Below are 25741 nucleotides of genomic sequence, written 5' to 3'. Positions count from 1 at the left end.
TGTTTAAAGATGGCCTTAAAGTCCCACATGTTGAAATGTTGGATTTGCTTTCTTTGATGGAGAACAAGGCTGAGTTCTATCAGGAATCTGAGGATCAGTGCCCCATGGGGTTCCATTCTGACCTGAAGCTTTAGCTACAGTGGAAGACGTGTTTAGAAATTTTTGCATAGCTATTTGCTACTTCTTTACCTCTACTCTCTACAGGTCTGTCAAAGACTTCCAGCAAAGGAAGGGGGGTTCTTTCTGAAGCAAAGAAAAAAAAAAAAGATTTGGATGAAGAGTGTGTAGTCGTGTATCAGGTGTTACCAACAGCATTACTGAGTTAAGGTATTTCCGGGCACAAGACATCCCTGACATGGGGTAGGAATATAAGTTAATATTCTCACCTGGAGTGTCTTGTGGTTCCCTTTCCCTCCCAAAGAAACACAGATAGCAATCTGGGACTATCTTTCCCTATGCTCTTGTCCCAGTTCCTTGAGAGGATGAAACATCCTAAGTCTGACTTTTGGTACTTAGCCTGGCAATATGTGACACTTGTTTGTGTCTGTGAACTGCTGTGTTCTTCTTTTCTTGATGCTTTGTTACAATGGTGGTGGCACAGCCTCACCCCAGCCCCTCAGGGCCTCAAATTAAAATCCCTCAGGCATAAGACCATCAGTTTGATCTTTTTTAATCAGTTGTTTTTATGCTGTCTTCAGACTGTGGATGCCGTCACTGCAACAAGTACACGTGGTCTATCGTGTCTTCACCATTCTAATGGTTGGAGATTTGCAGTCATAGGTTTTTTCTTTTTTTTAAAGAAAAGAGAGGTTCTGTTTTAGTCATCTGATCCCAGTAGCTGGAAGTGTAGGCATAGGCATATCAATAAGTAATATACAGTTTGTTTGAAATTGATTTCTGATTGCATGCTCCTCAAAGTGGCTGTGAATTAATTGAGCACTAGAAAGACAGACTTGAGAGAGATTGAAAGCGTCAAATGCACAGAAATGCCTTCGCAATACCATTTAATTAAGCAGCACCTCAGAAGGTAAATTCTCAGTGACTATCACTAGAGGTCAGTGTTAAGATAAGGTTCACATTTATATTTTAGGCAATCCTCTCTTCCCACTCCACACCATCACTTTCATGTAGTTCATATATTTGTTGTGCATTGCAATGTTGAACTTGAATTTGGTGCAACTCAGTAATAAATCTTTAGATGGAACAAATTTGAAAGCGACATAATGGAAGTGTTCCTTTGATACAGCAAGTGAAACTGTACCACAAATTCGTCTCCTGGGAAATTGTCAAGTTATGAAAGAGCAATTTGTAAAACCTTTAATTCTGAGTCATGTTTTTAAAGAATTGTTAAAATACTTTGATCTCTTTGCTGCTAAGTAGGTCTTTTATGTGTAAAAATATTATTTTATCAGCAAGCAATGACATCACTGCTAGGGAAATGGATAGTGCAAGTAAGACAAGGGGATGTATCTGTGAAAAGAACAAAAATACTTGGGCTGAGTAGCTGCTTCTTTAGAATAATTCCAGTATATTTAGGTCTATTACACAGGTCTGCTTACCTCTCTTTTTCTCTTAAAACCTGTAACTTGTTCCTTTTTTAATCTGTAAACTGGATCATCTATCAGTGGTAGATGAATCTGAAATGCTGTCAATCACTTGCAATAAGGGATTTGTTAATTCTGAGGAGATGATGTTCCTATGGTTTACACTGATTCAAAATGTACCTGGCTGTATGTGGAAAGGGGCAGGGGCTTAATGTCAGAACAGAGGACTGGAAGGTACGAAGATTTCCATTTCTGATCTCTGCTATGCCGTTGACTCTGAAACCAGTCTTGAAGCCTGCCCCTTTACTTCCTTATTTTCTGACCAAAAAGAGCTGGATTAAAACTTGCTGAAAGCTGAACTTAAATGAGTACGGTATCTATTTTTTATTTTTAAATCACAATGGGTTTTAGAAAATAAGGGCTTCCTGTTGATGGATAACCCCAAGTAGCTGGCTTTCTTGCAGAAGTATGAGGTTATATATTTTACATCTGAACTTTTTACTGTTTGAGGTAAAAGCTAAGCCACCAAACACATCAGTACCTTTAGGACTACATAATTTTTCTGCTTTATACTACAGTAGATTTCAAAATAGCTCACTAGGATAAGAACATCCTGAAAAGGACCAATTGGAGGGCTTATGGCTTACCCTGCAGGAGGTGGAAGGAGCCTGCTGGTGTGGTTTTGGGAGGAAGGAATGGAACATAAGAAGGAAGTGCCTTCCCTGGTGTGCACCTTTTTGTCAGTGCCTTCATTTGACCAGTGCCTTTGTAGGAAATAGATTGCCTACTGTAGTAGGGTAGGGTGGAAGTGTCAGGAGAGCGCCATGGTGGGGTGGGGGAGTTAAGTTTATCATGCAGTTGTTCAGTCACATGCAAGTTGTTGAAATACACTATAAATCTAAAATTGAGGTAACTTTCCCTTTATTTCAAGTGGCACAGGTTTGGGTCTTTTTACTGTACTGTTTAGTTTATAAGGTACATCTCTAGCCTGTCTGTGTTTTGTCTCCTAGCAGTAAACTAGAAAAGTTGCCTGAGCTAGGGCAAATCCCATCTGAGGCTGGGCAATCATTAAAAGCAGTTACAAATATTCAAAAATTCTACAGTTTGGGAGATGAGGGAGGGAAGACAGCAATTTCAAAGATGAATTAAGCCCCCCCAAGGCTTATCAGGTAAAGCTGCTGAGTTCTATACAGCTGTAAAGAAAGTATGAATACCAGCTATGAATACCAGCTTGCCTCAAATATTTTAATAGCACTCCACTTTCTTACTCCATCTGAAGGTTCATGTGGGGAAAAAGAAACAAAAAAACCAAACTGTATTTCTTGTTTTCAGTACCTATAATCCATAATATCAACTGTCTCCTCTTGTATTCTCCAAAGTGATTTCAGATGCAACTGATACAGGAAGGGGCTGCTTATTCTCAAAAGTATTTTGTATTGTCACGATGCAAACCGTGTCTTGTTCAAACCAAGTTTGTGTTTGCTTGAGATAAGTTAGTTCTGAACTCTGAACCAAAAACTTGTCTAGTTGATCCAAAAACCACTTTCATATAAAGAAGGGATGAAGCCTTAAATATGAAATTTCAATTTAGGTATGTAGGGAAGTGTTTGCATTAGAATCTTGGATCTGAACCTGGCATGTGGTTTTGGTTCCAGTGCTAAAATTGTTTTGCTTATGTCTGTTCTTGAAGGATTATAGATCGGGATGATGGAAAACAATGAGAAGAGATGATCTTTTCTTGTTTTTGTGTCAGACCTCCTTTTTAATCTTCTTCCTTTCAAAATTAGGTTTTAATAACCAAAAACAACCACATGACAGTGTGTTGCCTTGTGCCTTCTCACTTGTGACCTTCATATTTATATTGAAATCGCCTCAAAACAGGGATGTTATATTGTGTTAGTTAAGGGATGAGGAAAGGAATGAAAAAAAATGAATTTTAATAACATTTGGCAAGGACTATTTGTGGTTGCAATTGATAAGTTGCCAGTAATTAAATCTACTACATTAAAGTTGCCCATGGTATGAGGTTGGAAAGTGAGGGTGGCTGAGTTGGGCCCTAAATATTTGCATCCCTTTTTTTTATATTATTATTTTTAGGGGGAAGGCTCCTGACATGTCTTTCATTCTCATTCAAGGCAGCTTGACTCCCCTTCTTTCTCACTGATCAGATACCTAGTAGATGATCAACTGGGTAGTTCAGTGTGTAGGGAGGGTGTGGGGGGGGGCATTGAATCCCCAAGCCAGGGCAAACAGATACACAACCCTGGAACTTAAGGAACCACCTGGGCCATGGACTTCTCAATTTTACAACCTGAGCAGAGCATATGGCATTGGCAGAATCACAGGGCATCAGCTGAAATCCCCTGGACAATTCAAAATTCTGGAGGAGACCTGAGCAGCGGAGCCCAGGTGAAACAAGACCAGGAGCCACAAGCCTCTGAAGTGAACATGAGAACCATATGCTGGGAACTGCACCCTTTGCACATCCGCTGCTGCTTCTATCTCTCTATCTACCCTCGAGCCTTCCCCCAACCCCCTCGCAGCCAGACCCTCCCTCACCCATGGGCCCCACTGTGGACCATGGACAAACTTTACTCATTTGCCACCACCAACCAAACATGGGGACTCAAGTGATAGTTCAGGAAAATAAAGGATCTCATTGCCATCTGGGGTGAGGATCATATCCAGCGCCAGCTCCAGATATGCTTGAAGACATCTCTAATTCAATGCCCTATCACCCGGAAGATGCAGATGAGAGGTCACAGCAGAAACTGGGCAAAATATCTTACCAAGACCAATGTGACAAAGTGATCAGTAAAGCTAGCCAAGCTTTATTAGCAGGTGCATGACAAACAAGTCCAGGGAGGTGATATTTCTCCTCTATGCAGCATTGGTCAGGTCACAGTTGGAGTAGTGCATCCAGTTTTGGGCGCCACACTTCAAAAGGGATGTAGACAACCTTGAGCGGATACGGAGGCGGTTCACTTGTATGGTTAGTGGCCTGCAGGCAAAGCTCTACGAGGAAAAATTGGGGGACCTGGATCTCTTCAGCCTCCGCAAGAGAAGGCTGAGAGGTGATCTTGTAGCCACCTATAAATTAATCGGTGAGGGTGGCAGCAAGAAGTAGGAGATGCTCTGTTTACCAGGCCACCCCTTGGAGTAACTAGGAACAACGGCCACAAACTGACAAAGAGCAGATTTAGGTTAGACATCAGGAAGAACTTCTTTATTGTAAGGGTTGCCAGAATCTGGAATGGGCTTTCAAGAGAGGTGGTGCTCTCCCCTACCTTGGAGGTCTTTAAGAGGAGGCTACACATGCAACTGGCTGGGGTCATCTAACCCCAGCGCTCTTTCCTGCCTAGAGCAGAGGGTTGGACTCTGATCCACTGAGGTCCCTTCTTACCCAAACACCTATGAATCTATGTATGAATCATCTATGTTGATTGTAAGCGGGTTGGGTGATCCTAGCTTCATCTCCCCTCTGTACTCTCCTGCCATGACTTGTATTAGAAAGAAAATGAAGGAGATCAGTGGTCTTTTTAGAGCTAGTGATTGACAAATGCTACCCAGATGTAACTTGCTCAGGGTGTTAGTTTATTTTCCAAAGTAAAAGGTTACAGTAACTGTAGCCTCACCAGTTACTTCATTGGTGAAGCCCTCTGGTAACACTGAACAGTTCTCTTAGCATTGGATGCTTCCTGGATACAATGTAGCACTCGGCATTCTGAGCGGTAGTTATCCTGTTAGTGAGACGTGTTCCCCGTATCTCACAATGCAAGTCTTATACCAGGACAGTCCCGGAGGCTTCCCTGCTTCCTGTGTCGCCACTCCCGTCTGCGTCATCCCTTTGGGGTTTGGGATCCACGTTGGCATGGAGTCTTCTTGCCCACCCCTCGTTCTCCACCTGTGGGATGCCCTCTTCACTCTAGGATTCCTTGCCACTTAGCTCTGCCCAGACTCAGCTCCTACCAGAGCCACCAGAACTTCAAGGTATGTAGCTTGCCTGAATGGACTCTCCGTCTGGAGTCCTGCAGTCTTGGTGCCTCTTCCCAATCACCAGGTGGGTTCCTCATATTTTTCAACATCTGGGCTCAAAACACTCCTCGTTTCTCTCTTTGTGCCCAAAGGCAACCAGTAAATGCCCCACCGCTGGATTTATACAAGTCTTGGTGGGCTAATCACCTGATCCTGTCCCGGTTGTGTAATTCCTTCCACATGGCAAGGTGTGTGGTCAGGTCAATCCTGCCCCACCTTGACTTAGTAACTGGCTCCTGCCTGAGCTCCTGTTGCATTGATGAAGAGGAATTATTACCATGTGCGTGACACTACAAAGTGCTCTATGGGCCAGAGGCTAGACCATCATGTTCTACGAGGATCTATCCCAATTCCTTACCAAGAGCAGGGCAGATGTCCCCTCCTCCACACCCACAGGACCAGACATTGGCAATGCATAGGGGGTGCACGTGCACCCCCTGATCATGGCGGTGCACCCCATGTGAAAAGGCACTGCCGACACTGTCACATGTGGTTGCCACTTTCCACCCTTCCCCCCCCATCACTGACACTGGCAGCAGTGTCTGTGGGCAGTCTGCGATCACTGCTGGCCACCACTGATGCTGCCAGCAGTGTCTGCGGGTGGTTGCTGATCACTGGTTGGTGCTTACCACCCCCCACCACTGACAGTGCTGCAGCTGGCTGCGGCAGCTCCCCCCTTGCCTCCGCCATGCTCCTGCTGCCAACAGTGCTGCCGCCCACAGGAGCTCACCGTGCCCCCACATCCTCCAGGGGCACACAGTATTCATGAGACCAGAAGTGTTCCAAAGGAATCACTCAGTGACCCCACTGGAGTGGGAGGCTCAGGGATGGACTGTGACACTGTTCCTCACATAGGGCCTGTGACTTCCAAGGCAAGTCCTTTTGCATGTCTCTGAGCCAGTACCAGTGCAGTGGCCCTCAGGACCTGCATCCTCTTCTCCTGACGCTTCTTCCGATGAGGCAGGCCATGTGTGAGGATGCAGTACAATCGTGATGGTAAGGCTTGCCCCAACTCCACGCAAACATGATGGAGACCCAAGTCCCAGGGGAAATGTGAAACCCCTGGCAGGGGAGCAGGGGGAGCTGAAGCTGCCACAGGCCACTCCCTTCACTTATTGCCCTCTCTAAGGCTATTATGTCCAAGAAGCCCACAAAAGGGTTGGGGCTAGAGGGAGGAGGGCAGGGTGAGAATGCTGGGGCATAGTGGGAGGGTGAATTGCCAGATTTCCCCTCTATCCCTGCCCTCCCCTTCTGAAGCCCAGAGCCCAGCCAAGGCACCAAGTTCCCCACCCCTCCTGACCTTGGGGGCTTAAGAAAGTATGTCCCATTCAGTGGGATCATAAAGCTGCCTAATAGACACATCCTTGTCATTTCTGTCAGAACCATGCTGCGCTCCATGAGAGATAAGAGTCTAAGCACAGATACCTTGAGTACGTTCGCATAAACAGCTTCCCTACCCTACAAAGCATTCACAGAAAGGCATTAATAACATTTATTGAGCTCAGCAGGCAAAAAGGTAATAAACAGCAGTTTTGGCAGAGAGTATCCACAAGTCAGGGATAGGAGATAGGATGCAGCTATGTCTGACAACCACTTAAGGAAATTAAAATAAAGTGTTCACTTGTCAAAAAACAACCCCCAGACCTTCCTCCCAGCTTCCCAATCCAGGAAAGGGACACTGTTGCGAAAGGATTTTTGCATGGGAACCGTTATCTCAGCTGCTCAGCTCTCACTGCCAGGGTGACTTCCAGCTTCTGGACCTGGACAAACTGGCAACTGGCCTAACAGCATGTCTTCCCCTCCCCTCTGAACTGATCCATGGGTGAAGTCCAGTGTGTATCAGCTGATTCTGATTCTTATGGTGCAAGCAGTCACCATATTGACCCCTCAGGGTAACCCCCCTTCTGCTATCAAGGGACCATCCTGGCCCCAGACCTGCCCCCCACCCCAATTCCTGCAAGCTAATTAACCTCCTTCCCCCTTGTCTGCAGGCTCCACATCTGTGTAGAAGGCCAGCTCAAGGCAGCTGACATTGTAGGTTCAGGATGGACAGCCAAACATCTGCTAAGTGAATGAAAGACATGCATATAAGTCACTGGTGAAATGAATTAGATATGTTACAAGTTGTGGCTTCATTCTCTGAGCTCAGGCCATGCATTGTGGACATATGATGCCAAGGTCTGCAAGACTGGCAGGAGGAGCAAGTAGAGACATGTATGGGGGCAAATGGACAGGCTGAGGGGTGCTTGCACCTGGGCTGCTGAGTTGCATGACTTGAGGCCCCAGGTGACCACCCAGTGTTTGGAGGAGGCACCCCACAGTGCAGCAGAACTGAGAGAGTCACAGTGAAAAGATAGGGAGTTAATGCAGAGTCTTAGACCACTTGGCGTCCACCTACAACATCCCTGACTGGCACCACTGCTAGCTCCCATAGAAAGCTTGTAGCTGTCCAGAGCAGCAGTGGTGTGACAGGCTGCTGCCCTCCTCAAGGCAAGCCCCACTCCAAGGACTCTTCCCTGGGCTAACAGGAACAGGGGTCCCAAAAGGGGGACCCTGGGATGAAACCTGTGAGGGAACTCTCTCCATCATGCCCTTACTGGGAGGGGATGAAGAGGAGTCAGGACAGAAGATCTGGTATATGGGAGCTGGTGACTTGTGGACTGTGGAGGCAGGAAGGTGTAAGGCAGGGCCTGCTTTGGGGATCAGCAGTGGGCTAGGGGAGCAGTACCTGGCTGCCAGAGACGCTGTGACGGGGCTGTCAGGGAAGCCACTCCACTTCCAGGCCCAACTCTCTACTTTGACTGGTGGCAGGTGGCAGTCTCCCCATATTTCCTTTTACAACCAGGCAACCTATCACTTGGACAAGGGGGAAGAGATTGATGTCGTATATCTTGACTTTAAAAAAGCCTTCCATCTGGTATCCCATGATCACCTCCTAGCAAAACTGGCCAACTGTGGCCTCAGCTTCACCACAGTCTGCTGGCTGGGGAATTGGCACCGTGGTCAGACCCAGAGTGTCGTGGTTGTCAGAAGTCAATCGTCGTGGTGCACTGTGACCAGTGGGGTCCCTCAAGGCTCTGTCTTTGGGCCTATATTATTCAGCATCTTCATTAATGATGTGGACATTGGCATCAGAAGTGGACTGGCCAAGTTCTCCCACGACACCAAACTCTGGGGTAAAGCATCTACACCTGAGGACAGGAGCGTGATCCAGGCTGACCTTGGAAATGGATGGATGAGAACCTGATAGTGTTTAACACTGAAAAATGCAAGGTTCTCCCTCCTGGGAAGAAAAACCCGCAACATGCTTATAGGCTCAGCAGTGCTACACTGGGTAGCACTACAGATGAAAAGGACTTTGGGGTCAATCATGACCCCAAGATGAACATGAGTCTTCAATGTGATGTTGCAGCTAGTAAAGTGAGCAAAATGCTGGCTTGCATCCATAGCTATTTCTCAAGCAATTCCCAGGATGTCATTCTCCCATTGTACTCAGCCTTGGTGAGGCCGCAGCTGGAGTACTACCTCCAGTTTTGGGTTCCACAATTCAAGAAGGATGTGGAGAAGCTTGAGAGAGTCCAGAGGAGAGCCACATGCGTAATCAAGGGTCAGGAAAAGAGACCTTATGATGACAGGCTGAGAGCTATGGGACTCTTCAGCTTGGAAAAGCGCAGGCTCAGGGGTGATCTGGTGGCCACCTATAAATTTATCAGGGTGCTCACCAGGATCTTGGGGAATGTCTGTTCACCAGAGCACCCCAAGGGATGACAAGATTGAATGGTCACAAACTCCTCCATGACCATTTCAGGCTGGACATAAGGAAGAAGTTCTTTACTGTCTGAGCCCCCAAGGTTTGGAATAGACTGCCATCGGAGGTGGTTCAAACACCTACTTTGAACACCTTCAAGAGACATTTAGATGTTTATCTTGCCTGACATGAGCTACACACACACACAGAGCTCAGCTGTCCAAGGTATGCATGCGCACATACATACATATCTCCCATGGATGAGGAACACACACACACACACACACACACACACAGAGAAGCCAGGCATCCGGGGCACGCGCAGTGGGTGCAGGGTGTGCTAGGTGGGTGTTCATGGGACAGCCAGTTGGCAGCTTATGGCCATGAAGGCACATGCCGTGGTAGGCTGCTGCTGCATCAAGTCCAGGTGGGCAGCTGTTATGTTCCCCACCAGCCAGTTAGGGGTGGCTCAGTCATTTGACTTCGCTCAGGAGTCTTTGGCAGCCTGCCAAGCCCATGGGGCATTCTGGGAGGTGTGTGAGAGCACCCAAGCCCCTATCTGCTGGGCTCAGGCTGTGCAGGCTGGCTCTGAGACCACCCCCCACAAAGCTCCCCCTGCACTGTCAGTATAGTGCAATGGGATCTGGTGTGGGATCCCATAATTATGCATCTTGCCGTGCATGTGTAGCATGGCAGAAAGCATGGTTGTTGGGATCCTGCATCAGATCCCATCATGCCTTTACTTTAATGTCTGTCAGAGGCCTGAGGTGCCAAACTTACCTTGACTTCTATCTTAGGGTTGTTATATTAAAAGAAAAAATGTCATGCAGTAAAATTCTGGCACCACTGCTATTGAGGGCAAAAATCCCATTGAGTTCCACGAGGCCAGGATTTTAAACATGATCTCTGTGAGTCTGGACTAACGCATATGGTGCCATAAACCCAGGGTAGATTTTTCTAGTGGCTTGAAACAACCAGGGAAATAGATGGTTCTGAAAATATTTGTTAAACAAAGGTTATTTCTTTTATTTATTTATTTTTTAATTTGCACCTTCCCAGGGTGAACATTATTAAAATCTGTGCTATGGCTCTTCTCTTTCTGTAAGTAAATGATGGTTTTTGTATTTTGTGCTGTGAAAGAGCTATGACTTTCTTAGTAGTTTTTTTGCCATGACATAAGCCAGCCTTCATGATAATTAAAGAGAGAATATATTAGCATAAATACATATATATCCATGCCTCAGTCACTTTAAACATCTTTATAGAAAATCAGCTTAAGTGGTTCAGAGCATTGAACTCTTAATGCTGTTTTTATCCAGGATAGTACAAGAAAAACCTGCTGGGAGCACTCGGATCTGAATTTTGGTGCCTTCCTTCCCGAGACACAATCACAGTCTCAGCTGCCCGTGATGGGTTTCCATGGGTTCTTTGGAATATTAAGAACCTGACACAGAGTTATCCTAGAAATGAAAAATGGTGGTTGGGGATTTCCATTGCTCATTCTTCCTATTTATTCTCCTCAGTATCTCAGAGAACAGGTCCCAAGCTATTAATAATGCAAGCAGTTCAGCACTGTAGGATGTTCCCTAACCTCAGCTGCTGTGGATATTAGTGTTTTCAAAATGGCCTAAGGAATCTAAGATACAATATCCCAGCCCCTGACTGACCAGTCTTATTGTGGCCTCTATTACCATAGTATTTAAGCACCTTGCAGTCTTTATATGTGTTCATCTTGACAGAATCTTTGGGAGACAAAGATTCTTTTTGACTCCATTTTTGAGATGAGATGCATAGAGGGTGAGTGTGATCTTGGGAAAGACAAAGTCTATAACAGAATCAGGAATTAAACCTGTATCAGGAATTCCAGGTTAGCACGTAAACCACTAAGCCATCCAGCCATCCTTTGAAAATCCCAGCCAATGTTAACATGTGATAAAAACAAGAAGGATTTTTTAAGTGTTCCTTTGGGACTCAGTGAGAAACTAAAATACTGTGAGAGGGTGATGTTATTAACTGAAGCTGTTCAATCATGTGCAATAGTGTAGATATACATGCATAGATACATATGTACATACATACACAGACAACCCCTGCTTAACACTGTTTCGCTGAGAGCTATTCCTCTATAATGCTCATTTTACATTCACTTAGCACTCAGTGAGTTTTGTTATAATGCTTACAGTCACCATCTTGGCTCGTCAGAAATTTTCATTCATTTAAGGCTGTTTCACTTAATGCTCATTTTTTTAGGAACCAATTAAGAGTTTGAAGCGGGGGTTGCCTGGATATAAGACATCCATTTTTTTTCTGCCTAATCCTCCTTTCAGAGAGCTTTGAAGAGTACATTTGATTCACACTGTAAACTGTTTTGGATAAATCTATAAATTCAGTTGAAGCCATATGTCCTTTATCTGTAGCTAAGCTCTTTCATTAGTGGCTCTTGACAATGAATTGCTATGCAGAAGGTGACAGTCAGACTGATAAAGCTCCAATTTCCTTTGTTTAACCATAAAGGGGTACATGGTGTATATTTGTTTTTTCTAGAAGCTTTGAGACTCCTGGCAAGATTGAGATAGGGCTATAGCTATTCAGGTCTGCAGCTTGACTCAGTCGCTGTTCCTTTTTCAACCAATAAGAGCCATAGCTTTCAACAAAGGTACTCTACAAATTCATGTTAAATGGTAAGTTAAACTTCACTCCATTCCATTTAAACACTGAGGCCTCTGCCTTTTTACATGTGCTGTGGGATGCAATGCCAGGCACTTTAATTAGCAAGCTATGCTAATTAAAAGTGCCTGTGAGTCACTTGTATCAGTATCCCCACGCAGTCCCACACTGAAAAAATGGTGGCAGGGTGCTTTGAAGTAAAGCTCATTTAAAATGTTTTATTTCAAAGTGCCCCACTGCCATTTTTTTCAGTGTGGAGATCCATGGAGCTGATGCATGTGACGCAGAAGGCTTTCCAGCACATTGGCTCTGCACACTTGTATAGGAGCCCTGAGATTTTATAGGTGTTGAAATGTTATAACAAACAGAGGAAGAGGGCAGAGACTAACCTAAAGAAGACTATTTTCCTGTCTGAAAAAATGGCAGAAATTTCTAAAGTGATATTCTTGTGGAAATCCAGACTGGCAGCTGTATCTCTATGTTTGTATATACACAGGTGTTTGGGGCACATAACCTAGCTCTTCTGCAGCTTCATTCAATGCATACAGGTAAATTGTTGCTCTCTCTAGTAATATTTCACACGGTACCTATGTAGTGCACCAGTACAAGTATAGTAAGCTTCTCTGTTAGCCTATGATTTTACTGAGATCGTAGTTCAAACCCTGGTTTTTTTAGGTGAAAAGAAGATGGAGGGAAATGAGTAGAGGGAAGAACAGGGACGGAAGCAAAAAGGGAATGGGAATGAATTGGTGGAGTGGGGAGGGAGTGTCAGGTGGTAGAATTGTGAAAAAAACAGATAAAGGGAAAAGTAGTGTTGGAAAAGCTTGGAATTTTTAGGTAACCATAAAGGGAAAAAGAAAAAAATCAAGGATGAGGCAAAAGGAGGAAAAAAAGAATGCAAACATATTTTTGTTTGTTTGTTTTGGTTGATTCTTTTTCTTTTTGCTTTGTTTTTTATTGTATAGAAGGGCGCAAAATAGCATGCTGACATTGTATTTCACATGATCGGAGATATCCAAAGACAGGCGTGAGCAGGATAAGTAGAATTCAGGGACTTGTTTGCAGGTTGCAGTCTGTATTGGATCTTGCTTGGCATAGGTTTGCTCTTATTGAAACAGTTTTTGCTTGCCCTGAAGAATTCTGTTTGAGTACGTGAAACAAACCAGCCATTTACCCAGCTGGCAATGGTTTATGAGCTGGAGCAGGGCAGACAGTAAAGCATGTTTTTCCATTTTGTCTAGGCTTGGTAGGCTGAGCAGCTGACTAGTCAAATTATGTCAACTGATCTGAATGAGGGCTTTGTACCCCCAGTTTTACAAGTGTCAGGATGTGCACGCGTGCACTCCCTTCACCTACTGTGCTCATACACATGCAGACCCCTTACCATACACATGACTATATATCACCTACCTTTCCAGCTTTAAGAGACATGCATCCTCTGCCTTTCTTCTGTTTCTGTAGCTTCTGGGTCCCTCTCTGCCAAGGGCCACATAAAGCCGAAGGAGCTACTTTGTGCTGCTGGAGGAGCAACTGTGATGCTAGCGTTAATGTCCCCTGTTGGCCTTTTTCCTCAGCTGCAAGCAGCTCCAGTTAAAAGCACGGAGACTTTTAGTGGGGGTGCCTTTGAATTGGCACAGGTCACATGTGCCTAGGCCTACTGCTACGTGTATACTACACTTTGCTTTGGGAAGATGGGCCCCTCCTCTTCCTCCATGTAGTACGGTGGAATGTGGGGGGTGGACACACCTGAGAATTTTTGGGTTGCTTTTTGGAACGGTTACCAAACAGTTGATGGATGGAGCACTATTCACAATATGGGTGTCATCAACTTCAGCACTACAAAACCACCATTGTAGTCATTCCAGCCAATGACTGCAACCTGAATATATTGCTGACCACTTATAAATCATTACTGAATAGGGTCCACAGAAGCTTATCTGTGTTACTAGACAAAACCAAATATGAAGTGGCTTGGGGTTTATTGATGAATGAGTATCTGCACTTTGACTGTCATCGTTAGACTACCCATATGCTCCAGCTTCTCATCAGTGTTGTAGATCATCTACTTTCCCATCGAGTATATCAAAGTTTGAAGAGCATCATTGTATTTTTCACAAACAAATGCCAGAAGCCTTTCTTCAGCATGGTTGACACTCAGTTGTATCAACACTACTTAAAACCTGTATTCACTGATCATCTTTGATCAAATATTTCAGATTGCCAGATAGTCAACAAAGTGCCTCAATTGGCTGCTATTGAAGAAGGGGTCACAGGACATTGCCCCTGAATAATTGCCAACAATACCTTTGACTATTCTGGATTGCACAGCACAATTTCTGTTTCAGTGCTTGTACTCATAGCTCTATCCTTTGAGAATATGGAAAATGATACCTCTATGTTGTCTGGGAACATTAAGAAACTTGTGTGAGAACACTGTCCACAGTCCACTTACAGAAGATGGAGAGAGAGAATAGACATAACAATATCAGTGAAAAAAATCAAATGCTCTCTCCTGCAGATGCTGCTGCTTATCTTTTTGATCCATAATTCCAGAGCCAAGATCTTTCGAATGATGACTTTGATTGCTGCTTGTGACCTTTTAGTGGCTGATACAAAGTATAAAGCAAGAAGCAGCTTTGTTTGTCATTTGTTAAAACGGACAACTGTCACAGCAAAAACAAAAATACCCAATCACACATGCAAGATATTTCCAGCAATGATTCTAAGACGTTATTGCTTTAGGATAGTGCAAAGGATTATGTCCCTTCATTGTTGCTAGATTGGTAGAAATGCTTTTCATTGACTGCTTCTTTTCAAGTAGTATTGCATGTACATAATTAATGTATCAGTTATTTTTTTTTAATTTAGTTTTTTTGTACCTGTTTTATCCTCAGTAACATTCACAAACAAGTCCTTAAATAATATTGCTAAAGAAAATTGTTTTATTTCATTGTTTCACATTTTCTGAATAACTCACACATTTAAAAGTAACTCAGAAGAGTATATTGGGTTTTTTGTAATTAGGTGTAAGTATCAAACCTGTTGAAGGTTTATAAAGTCTTTTTTGCAGCTGCTGCTATTGTGCTCATTTAATTAATGTTTTGAGCATTCTGACAGAGATTTGACTGGCTTGAACAACCAGTTAAAATTTGACTCATCAAATGCCAAACATAGTATTATCTATCTCCGCTGGTCCTTCATTTACTAAAGCACTAAATTCATTATTAGTACCAGCATACAGCACAGTGTTAAAACTTTCTCTGTTAGGAGAAAAGTAAAGCAGCCATTTAATTTATGAACTGATCTGATTTGATAGTGACAACTGCATCTGATAGTTGTTTTGTTCCCCAAATGAATTTTTATGCTTTGTTAGTAGAGTTTTGTGACCAAAAGGTTGCAAGATAAAGAGAAACAACTCTAGTACCTCTGCTCAGATATCGCAGCACATTCTACAAAGCAAGGAGGACAGACCTGAATCCCCATCTCAGAAGCGACATGCAAGGTAGAGTGACTTGCACAACATCCTATGGAAAATGTATGCAAAGTGTGTTAGCTCTAAACCATCTGACTTCCTGGTCCAGTGCTCTAACTACAGACTTGATTATGTGGTGGATGGTTCATGAAAGCCCCTTGTTAGGAGCTGTTTTGGGGTTCTAAAGAAAATGAATCAGTCATTTTGATTAGTTTGATTTTAAAATAAATGCTGTCTGTTTCCTTAAAAGAGGAGAGATGTGATGAGTCTGAAACTCATACAATATGCACATGCATGTGAGCTCACTTGCACTTGCTCTCCTCCTCCTTCCCTATCTCCAGATATTAATTGTATAAATATGTTCCAGAAAATCTTCTCTCTGCCTGTCTGCTAAACCCTTGGGCCAACCCCCAGGCATTACAGGAGGATTGTGTTGGGCTTAGAAGTGTTTGTTTTGATGATCAGGTAGAGAAGGAAGCAATGTCCTAAAGGCTTAGTACAGTAAGCTTATGCCAGATCTTCTGTATAAAATGTCCAAGGCCTCTGTGGGTCCGAATGTACCTACTTTCATTTGTTTGAGCAGCTACTCCTTCATCTCTGTTCTTAGAATGCATGTTTATATAGTCTTTATGTCTTCCTTTACTGAAGAACATTGTGCAAAGAGGAGGAATGCAGAAGTCCAAGCCAGAATTCTCTTGTACAGCATTGGGATTCCTGATATGGTTGGAACTCTTTATTCTCTCTCCAGTAGGGTTTGCCCAATTCACGTCTAGAATTAGAAGAATTGTAACATGTGGGGAGATTTACTCCCTTAACCTTGCCCCAACACTTCCCACATTTGCTAATGGAGTTTGCAGACAATCAGTGCAGAGGTTCATCTACCTCAAGAACCAAGGGAGAACTATTCCCTGCCCGAGCAAACCCTTCCCCGCTTGCTGTATACCACCTGTATTGTTTCTCTGAGGACCAATTGCAACCAACTTGCAGTGCCTCCCTAGAGTAATGGAGATTGAAAGAAAAGATTTTTCACAAGAAGAGTAAGTGTTTTCCCCAAGAGAAAAATCGCTTGATTGTGATGCAAAATATTTGAGGAGACTTATTTAAAATGTTGACAGTGCTAGCTCTAATCAGTAGACGGAGCTGAGGCATTGGTATATTCAGAAAATTGAACTGTCTGATTAGCTGAATATTCATAGGTGTTTTAATTGGCTATTACTGTTAGCTTATAACAGACTATCACTATACTTGGCACTAATTGGAAGTCTTAACAGAGAGAGAAAGATTGAATGAGCTTATGCTTATCAGTGGGTCAGGAATGGGGCATGCTGACAGGAGAGTAGTGTTATATCAGCTTTGTGTGTAAATGGACAGCTCTACCTTCAAGACTTGTCAAGTCACCAGCCCCTTTCACATGAAAATCTTTTTAGTTATGGGGAAAAAAATCTTCAGATGCAGCACAAGCTGTGAAGTAAAATATCCTGTAGTTTCACTGTTGCATTCAATTTTTTTGTGATATACTTTTATATATGCTTCAGTAACGATGCACTGCCTGTGTTGAGGGCAGGTATCCTTTGTGAAAGTGAATCTCATGGAGCTGCAGCATTGGTTCATCTCATCACAAACAAGATAATCATGTCCTTGCTGTTTGTTGTTTTTAGGGAAGCTTATGTTAAAGAGCCCAATTGTTTTGTCCCTATCAAAGCTGTTTTTAAAAGAGCTGTATGATTGTTCAGAGCTCCAGTGTGAAACTGGAGATAGGCCCTGCTGAAAGTCTCTGGGTTAAAGTTAGAGGGAAGAGCAACAAGGGTGATGTTGTGGTGGGTGTCTACTATAAACCATGAGACAAGGAAAATGAGGTAGATGAGGCTTTCTTCAGAAAACTTGCAGAAGTTTCCAGATCACAGGTCCTGGTTCTCATGGGGAACTTCAATCACCTTGACATCTGCTGGGAGGGCAATACAGTAGGAAGTTTTTGGAGAGCATTGGAGACAACTTCCTGGTACAATATTAGATAGACCAACTAGGGGCCATGCTCTTTTTGTCCTTCTGCTCACAAACAGGGAAGAATTGGTCGGGAATGTAGAAGTGGATGGCAATTCTAAAATAGCCAGCATGGCTTTGTTGCAAGCAGGTCATGCCTGATCAACCACATTTCTCTCTATGATCAGGTAACATGCCACCTGGATAAGGGAGATGAGTTTGATGTCATATACTTGGATTTCAAAAGGGCCTTTGACTTGGTCTCCTATGATGTCCTCATGGTAAAATTGAGGGACTGTGGTGTCAGCAACTTAATGGTCTGGTGGCTAGGAAACTGGCTCTGAGGCAGGACCCAGGGAGTATTAATAGATGGACCTGAGTCGACATGGTGCATGATGACCAGTGGTGTCCCTCAGGATTCAGTACTTGGACCAGTGCTTTTCAACATATTATTTGGATCCAGGTGTTAAAAGTAGACTAGCAAAGTCTGCAGATGACACCAAATTATGGGGGAGTACAGTCACACTGGAGGATAGGCTGTGGATACAGGCTTGCAAGATGGGCGGATCAAAACCTGATAACATTTAACACTGAGAAATGTGAAGTGCTTCATCTGGGGAGAAATAATCTGCAACTCATTCACAGGCTTGGTCGTGCTGAACTTGCTAGCACCACAACTGAAAAAGACCTGGGGGTCGTGATAGACCACAGAACGAACATGAGCCACCAATGTGATGCTGTTGCCAGCATGCCAAAGTGGCAACAAGACACTGGCGTGCATCTACTGATGCATCTCAAGCAAGACACAAGATGTCATCCTCCTGCTCTACTCGGCTTTGGTGAAGCCGCAACTGGAGTACCGCATCTAGTACTGGGTGCCGCACTTCAAGAAGGATGGGGGAAAGCTTGAGAGAGTCCAGAGGAGGGCTGTGCATATGATTAGAGATTTGGAGAGCAGGTCATATGAGGAGCAGGTGAAAGACATGAAACTGTTCAGCCTGGAGAAGAAAAAATTTAGAGGGAACTTGGTGGCAGCCTATAAGGGGTGCACATCAGGATCTAAGGGAGCATCTGTTCATCAAGGCACCCCAGGGGAAGATGAGGAATATCGGTCATAAATTGTTAGAAGATTGTTTTTCCTTTTTTGGACATAAGGAAAGACTTTTTCACAGTCAGTCTGCGGAATAAGCTCCCTCCAGAAGTGGTACAGTCACCTACTTCGGAAATCTTCAAAAACATCTGGAGACTCGCCTTGCTGGGGTCATCTAACCCCAGCAATCTTTCTCACCCAAAGCAAGTGGGCGGGACCTGTTGATCTCATGAAGTCCCTTCCAGCCTTTAACATCTATGAGTCAAAGTATGTTAGCAACAGGAGGAAAGTCAGGGAAAGTGTGGGTCCCTTTCTGAATAGTGATAGATCATGAAGAAAAGGCTGAAGTACTTAGTGCCTTTTTACCTCATTCTTCACAGGCAAGGTCAGCTCCCAGGCTACTGTGCTGGGCAGCGAAGTTTCAGAAGAAGAGGCGCAGCTCTCAGTAGTGAAAGAACAGGTTAGGAACTATTTAGAAAAGCTGGATATATACAAGTCCATGAAGCTGGATGCAATGAATGCAGTGGTGTTGAAGGAGTTGGCTGATGTGATTGCAGAGCCACTGGCCATTATCTCTGAAAACTCATGACGATGAGGGAGGTCCTGGATGATTAGAAAAGGGCAAATATAGTGCCCATCTTTAAGAAAGGGAAGAAGGAGTATCCAAGGAACTATAGATCAGTCAGCCTCACCTCAGTCCTCAGAAAAATTATGGAGCAGGTCCTCAGGAATCCATTTTTAAGCACTTGGAGAAGGAGAGGGTGATTAGGAACAGTCAGGGTTCACCAGGGGCAAGTCATGCCTTAACCAACCTGATTGCCTTCTATAATGAGATGGCTGGCCCTGTGGATGTGGGGAAAGCAGTGGATTGCATTGTCAAACTGGTCTCAGTGGTGACAGATGACAGAACAAGGAGCAATGGTTTCAAATTGCAGCAAGGGAGGTTTAGGTTGGATATTAGGGAAAAACTTTCTCACTTGAAGGGTGGTGAAGCACTAGAACAAGTTACCTAGAGAGGCTGGTGGTTTTTTAGGCCTGGCTCGACAAAGTCCTGACTAGAATGATCCTGCTTTGAGCAAGGGGTTGGACTGATTTCTCTCCTGAGGTCTCTTCCAACCCTAATTTTCTATGATTCTATGATAATGTTGATGTGGTTTTTCTAGTGTGGGGAACCAATTTTGCAGTCCTATTTTCCTTCTAAAGAAATGTTATTCATTTAAATTTAGCCTAAAATTTAGATCCTATAATAAGCACTTCCAGTAAAAATGTAGTGGTTTTCCCCTTTCCTCTCTCTTTTTCTTTGTCTTCTAGTGCCAATCTCCAGGTCTTCTTTTGGCCAGTTGTTATTTCTTTAGACTCTAGCCCATGATTACTGTAATAATTTTATTTCCTGTTTGTGTAGGTGCTGCTTGACAAGCACTCTTTGACAAGATGGCTGGAGGGCCACACCCAGAGAGTGGTGGTGGACGGATCATTTATGACCTGGAGGGATGTGGGCAGTGGGGTCCCCCAGGGCTCGGTCCTCGGGCCCGCGCTGTTCAATATCTTCATCAGCGACTTGGACGAGAGTGTAGAAAGCACCCCGTTCAAATTGCAGACGACACTAAGATGTGGAGGGAAGTGAGCATGCTAGAAGGGAGGAATAGGCTGCAATCAGACCTAGACACGTTACAGGGGTGAGTGGATGAGAACAGGATGGGTTTCAACACTGACAAATGCAAGGTACTGCATCTGGGGAGAAAGAACCAGCACCATCGATCAACATGGGTTCCTTAGTGGCAGGTCCTGTCAGACTAACCTTCAACACTGTCTCTCACCCCATTCTCATTAAGAAACTGGGGGACACCCACACAGTCAAATGGGTTGCCAACTGGCTGGAGACCTGCACCCAGAGAGCGGTGGTGGATGGGTCATTTTCAACTTGGAGGGATGTGGGCAGTGGGGTTCCTCACGGCTTGGTCCTTGGGCCCACACTGTTCAAATTCTTCATCAGTGACTTGGACGAAGGGGTAAATAGCACTCTGTTCAAATTTGCTGATGACACTAAGATGTGGGGGGATGTGGGCACGCTAGAAGGGAGGAATAGGCTGCAATTGGACCTAGACAGGTTACAGGGGTGGGCAGATGAAAATAGGATGGGATTCAACACCGACAAGTGCAAGGTGATGCACCTGGGGAGGAAGAACCAGCAGCATACCTACAGGCTGGGGAACCCCCTTCTCATCAGTACAGAGGCAGAAAAGGATCTTGGAGTCATCATTAACTCCAAGATGAACATGGGCCGGCAGTGTGGAAAGGCAGTCAGGAAGGCCAACCACACCTTCTCATGCATCCACAGACGCATCTCAAGCAGGTCCAAGGAGGTGATACTCCTCCTCTATGCGGCACTGGTCAGGCTGCAGCTAGAGTAGTGTGTCCAGTTCTAAGCACTGCACTTCAAGAGGGATGTGGACAACATGGAGAGGGTCCAGAGGAGGGCCACTCGCATGATCGGGGGCAGCAGGGCAGGCCCTAGGAGGAAAGGCTATGGGACCTGAACCTGTTCAGCCTCCACAAGAGAAGGCTGAGGGGAGATCTAGTGACATGTTACAAAATAGTCAGGGGGGACCAGCAGGCACTGGGGAAGTCCCTGTTCTCCTGAGCACTGCCAGGAGTGACCAGGAATAACAGTCACAAGCTGGCAGAGGGTAAATTCAGATTAGACATCAGGAGGCAGTACTTCACGGTCAGGGTGGCTAGGATCTGGAACCAACTTCCAAGAGAAGTGGTGCTGACTCCTACCCAGGGGGTCTTTAAGAGGAGGCTGAATGCCTCACCGGGGTCATTTGACCCCAGTACTCTTTCCTGCCATGGCAGTGGGTCAGACTTGATGATCTGCTCAGGTCCCTTCCGACCCTACCAACTTTGAAAACTATGAAACGATAAGATTTAGCCTTCTATTCTGACTTGTTAGTGAGGGACTAGTGCTGCCCTTCTCTTCCCCTCAGTTGCTTGCAGAAATCAGTCCTTTGATTGAGTTAGAACAGCAGTTTGGATGAATATACTTGTGAATGTGTTTTGGCTGTTGGCTGCTATGGGTGGAATTATTATTAAACACATCTTCAACCCAGTCCCTAAATCAATGCCTATCTTGGATGCAGGGTTTTTTCCCCCTAGGTAAAGGCTCAGGCTTTTTGCAGCGCTGTTTATATTCACAAAACTTCTGGAAGCAGTTAAGAAGCTGCGAACGTTAAAATGTATGTACCCTGGAGAGGAATGTTTAAGATATATTATCATATGCAAATGGGATAATATAGTGTACCGTTTGTTTGAAATCTTGTGTAATTGTGAATATTGCAACCTCTGGTGAAATAGTGCGTAGCAAACTTAGCTAATCTGGAATATCTGGTACTGTAATAACTTAAGGGTGTTCATACTACCTAGAAAGTGAAGGAGTAGCCATCACAACTTGTCCTGGTTTAGAAAACATCCCTCATTAATACAGTCTGCTCCACTGGACTGATTGGCTGTAATGATCTTGAAAGGTGTAAGGAAAATACAGTGATATAGATTTGTTAGCGAATCAGGAATTTTACTTTTTTATTGTCTGACTTGCTGTTAAGTATATACATACAAAAGCACACAGTTCCTTCAGTGCCTTCTTGCCTGTCTGGTTTGAATGCAAATTCAAATCACTCATGGTTAAAGAAATCCAGGTAGATGTAAAGACATTGTATCTTAGGTTTTGTTTGATAACTTTGTACTCTGGCAGTCAACCAGAGGCAAGCAGCCAACCTGCTGACTCACTGGCTTGGTAGGCCACCAGGTCAAGTATGGGTCACGGCCGACTCAAATTATTACTATTATTACTCTATGTCAGGGAAGAGGCCGGGGTTGGGGGTAGGAGGGATAGTTTAGGGCGATTTATGCTCATCCCTATGAGCAGTCACCATAGGCTTCTTCTGTTGTGTCAAGTTATCACCCACAAGTTTATTCATGCTGCCATTACCAAAATTTTACAGGACTTCTCCTTCACAGACCTGAAGGATGTGGTATCAAACCCCACCAGGGTTCATCCGGATACAGTTACAGTAACAGTGCCTGGTGATTTCCAGACCTGTGTTTGGCCCCACAGTCTATTTTGTGCAGCCTGGCAGATACCACTTAGTTAGGCCTTTTTTTTCTAAAGGCACCTCTGCCAGTAGAATGTTGCAGAGCACCTAGTCTTAGTCTGTGGGTAGGGCTCCTAAGTGCTACAGTATTACCATTAATAAATAACTTCGCATGGTGTCCCATTGGTAAGAATTTTGAAATAGAACATTGGGAGGCAACCTTTCTGGCAAGTGTCACAAATGAGCTCTATGCCCTCTCCAGTCCCCTTCCTTTGTCTGATCTGCTGCTCTGTTTTCTGCCTCCTGGCATATCTCTAGCTGGACTGCTTGTCCCCTCCCTGATCTGCTGTGTCGCTTGTGGCAGGTGTGCTGTAAACTGTCCACAGCTGAAGTACAGGATGCAATGCTATAAGCTGTGAGCTAATGATACCCCAGACAGAATGTTTTGCAGCATTTGGCAAAACAAGCTTATCCAGTCCTTTTCCCTGGGAATCTCAGCTGCAGTTGCTCCTGCATTTTTACCTACTGTGCCACATCCTTTCCTGAAAATTGCATAGGCATAAAGGGAAAATTAAGAGAAATATTGGCACAATTTTGCTGTTTAATATTGATATGAGTGGCTGCCATCTGGGTTGTGGTCCTGTTGTTTCGGGAGTATAATGTACACACATACAAAAACAATCTCTAGCACCCATGGTATGGGTGCTGTATCCTTATCCATCACCTGATAACAGTACAGCAGAGGGGCCTTCACATGCTTCTGGGAAAGATCAGGTGGAAGTGAATTTTCCTCAGGTATATTGTCTGCAAGGGAACGAAAGGTCTATTCTAAATTCCTTTTAAGTGCCACAAGAGGAAAAATAGAACTAAGTTTGATGAGAGATCGCTTTTTTAAATCTTGATAAGCAAAAAAAAAATAAAAATGGGCAGGGGGAGCAGAATTCAGCACCATCATTACAAACTACTTGGTGTGTTATCTAAAGGTCTAATTTTAGACTTAGCTGGCTGAATATTCTTTATACTTAAATTATTTAGAATCTTAGCTTGTACAATGAAGGCCTGGTTCTTTTGTGCTTTTTAGTTTTCCATTGTATGCACCTAACAAAGCAGGGGTAATGTTCCAGGGTCACATGGGGAAATTGGTTTTGACCTATTGCATGAGGAAAACAGCCAGTATGTGCACACATATAGAGGGCAAGAAAGAAAAGGACAAGAGCACATGTTTTAGAGTAGATTTTATAGAAACACTAGTCCGTTTTTCTTTCCCTCACCATAGCTTGAAGAAGGAATGACAGCTCTACAGAAAGGGCATCAAGTTATTGTGTCAGTTGATGTTCGCATTTTAGATTTTGGTAACCCCAAAGAACCTCTTGTACTGTACAGAAATCTAGCTTTTGCCCAGAATAATTTATAGTTTGCTTGAAGACAACACATAACTGAGTATGCAGGAAGCATGGGATGGTAAGGGAATGAGAGAGGAATACTACACTTGTCAGTCAGATAGGTACACAGGCTGATAGTGCCTAGTCTAGTGGCATGATCTTCCTTTGTGGCAATGCTGTGGCTTTTCATTTTCTTAAGAATGTGACTTCCTCTACAGCCGACATCAGGGCTTTAGCTCTTTCTTAACCAAGTTTATTGTTCTGGTATCATGTAATTTTCAGAGACTGATGTAAGATGGGATAGAAAATTGGGTGTTGGTACAATCTTTGCCTCTGAGCTAAGGCCTTTTGTAAAGGTTCAGTTAAGGAGACCCTTGCTTCTCAAAACGGGCCCTGAGCTCCTGTCTTGTGAAGTTGCCCAGCTTAATCAAAGGCTTTCAAGTCTTCCACTTCCCTTCCAGCACTTTGCTTTTGTCAAGCCCATGCCTTTATAAAATCGCACTGCTTCCTCCAGCCACTCTTTCTTCAGAAGTTGTGTGAGAATCCCTGGTGCCTCCTTGTACTGAGTTCTGTCTGGCAAAATAGCATGGACCTCATTGAGCCTCTGAGCCTGAAAAAGTAGGAGAGGACTAAAATTAGAGATACAAATGCCTGGCTGACATATAAGAGGGATGTGTAGTGTATTTCAAGAAGTAGGTAGAGCTGCAAGTGGTGAGGAAAAATTATGGACCACCAAGGGGAACTGAAGAACAGCAAGCTTATAAGAAGGACGGTGATGTGAAGGAGATAGAGTGGTGCCCCATCTGGGGGACTGGTCAAGATAAGGTGCCTCAGTGAAGTGCTTCCATGGGGACAGTGGATCAAGTGTTGATAGGATACATTTTGCAATGTTTTGTTGTAAAGGGATCTGCTGAACTTTTCCATCCTCACCTCTCAGCTACCATGTAGGCTCCTGTGATAAGCCAAGCCCTGAATTTAATACTTAGATGTTAACACCTTTTTTGGCTTGGTCTTCAGCTTTGCTCAGGCATTTGCAGGCCATATTTACAAGTCAAACAAAAAGATTTGCTGCATCTCTGGGACAGAAACCAGCCTTACCTGCAGTGACTGTCCACCAGGCGCAGACACTGAGCCACCTCAACATTAGGGGTCATCTAGTCCAAGCTGCAGTTTTCATCCGTAAGTGAAGAGAGTTCACAGCACTCTTCTTTACCCATTTCAGAGGAGAACTGCACAGCACATAAACTTCCTGTCCTTTTGCACTAAAAATTTGAGTTTAGACCACAGTCTTCAAAAAGGACAAGAACAGTGTGAAATATTTTATACATCATTCTGAAGCAGACAGAGCTATATTTTCATAAGAAAAGTTAATAAGCAAAGGATGCCCAGGAGTGAAAACTTCCTAGGATTATCTTTCATTTTCTATGCAAATAGGACACAATCTTTAAGTTATTTACATGGAGGGATGTGTTAATACACTTTTCTGTGGGGTTTTGAGCTTTGTTTTCTTACAAGGTGCAGGCATGCTGACCTCAAGCCAGGTATGGAAGTCTTTGCCAGGTGTGAAATGCAGTGCAAAGTAAATGGGAGAGCATGGGGCGAAAGTGGAAAGGTAAACTGAATGGCTGTTAAACTGAAAGTAAACTGAATGGTAAATTGAATGGCCGAAAAATCAGTGTTAAAAGTGATGTCTTTGATGTCTGTTGTTTAGATCACCTCATAGTAAAAATAT

General features: G+C 44.1%; 1 protein-coding gene across 7 annotated transcripts in view; it reads left to right on the top strand.

Annotated features, from left to right (window-relative positions):
* Positions 1 to 25741, top strand: part of VWC2 (von Willebrand factor C domain containing 2) — a 122155-nt gene that overhangs the window by 32320 nt on the left and 64094 nt on the right. Inside the window, exon 4 of one of the 7 annotated variants that reach the window (XM_090049681.1) lies at positions 205 to 1852. The exons of the other annotated variants lie outside the window; for them this stretch is intronic. Within the exon in view, the coding sequence (XP_089905807.1) occupies positions 205 to 326 (122 nt within the window). The 3' untranslated portion in view covers positions 327 to 1852. Of the gene's footprint in view, positions 1 to 204; positions 1853 to 25741 lie in introns of those variants that run through there. 7 annotated transcript variants of the gene reach the window in all.

The sequence above is a fragment of the Crocodylus siamensis genome, chromosome 5 (assembly GCF_052110815.1).
Source record: "Crocodylus siamensis isolate JL-2025a chromosome 5, ASM5211081v1, whole genome shotgun sequence".
In the NCBI taxonomy this organism is placed as follows: domain Eukaryota; kingdom Metazoa; phylum Chordata; order Crocodylia; family Crocodylidae; genus Crocodylus; species Crocodylus siamensis.
Note: the sequence above shows the minus strand (reverse complement) of the source record. Positions and strands in the feature narration are given on the sequence as shown.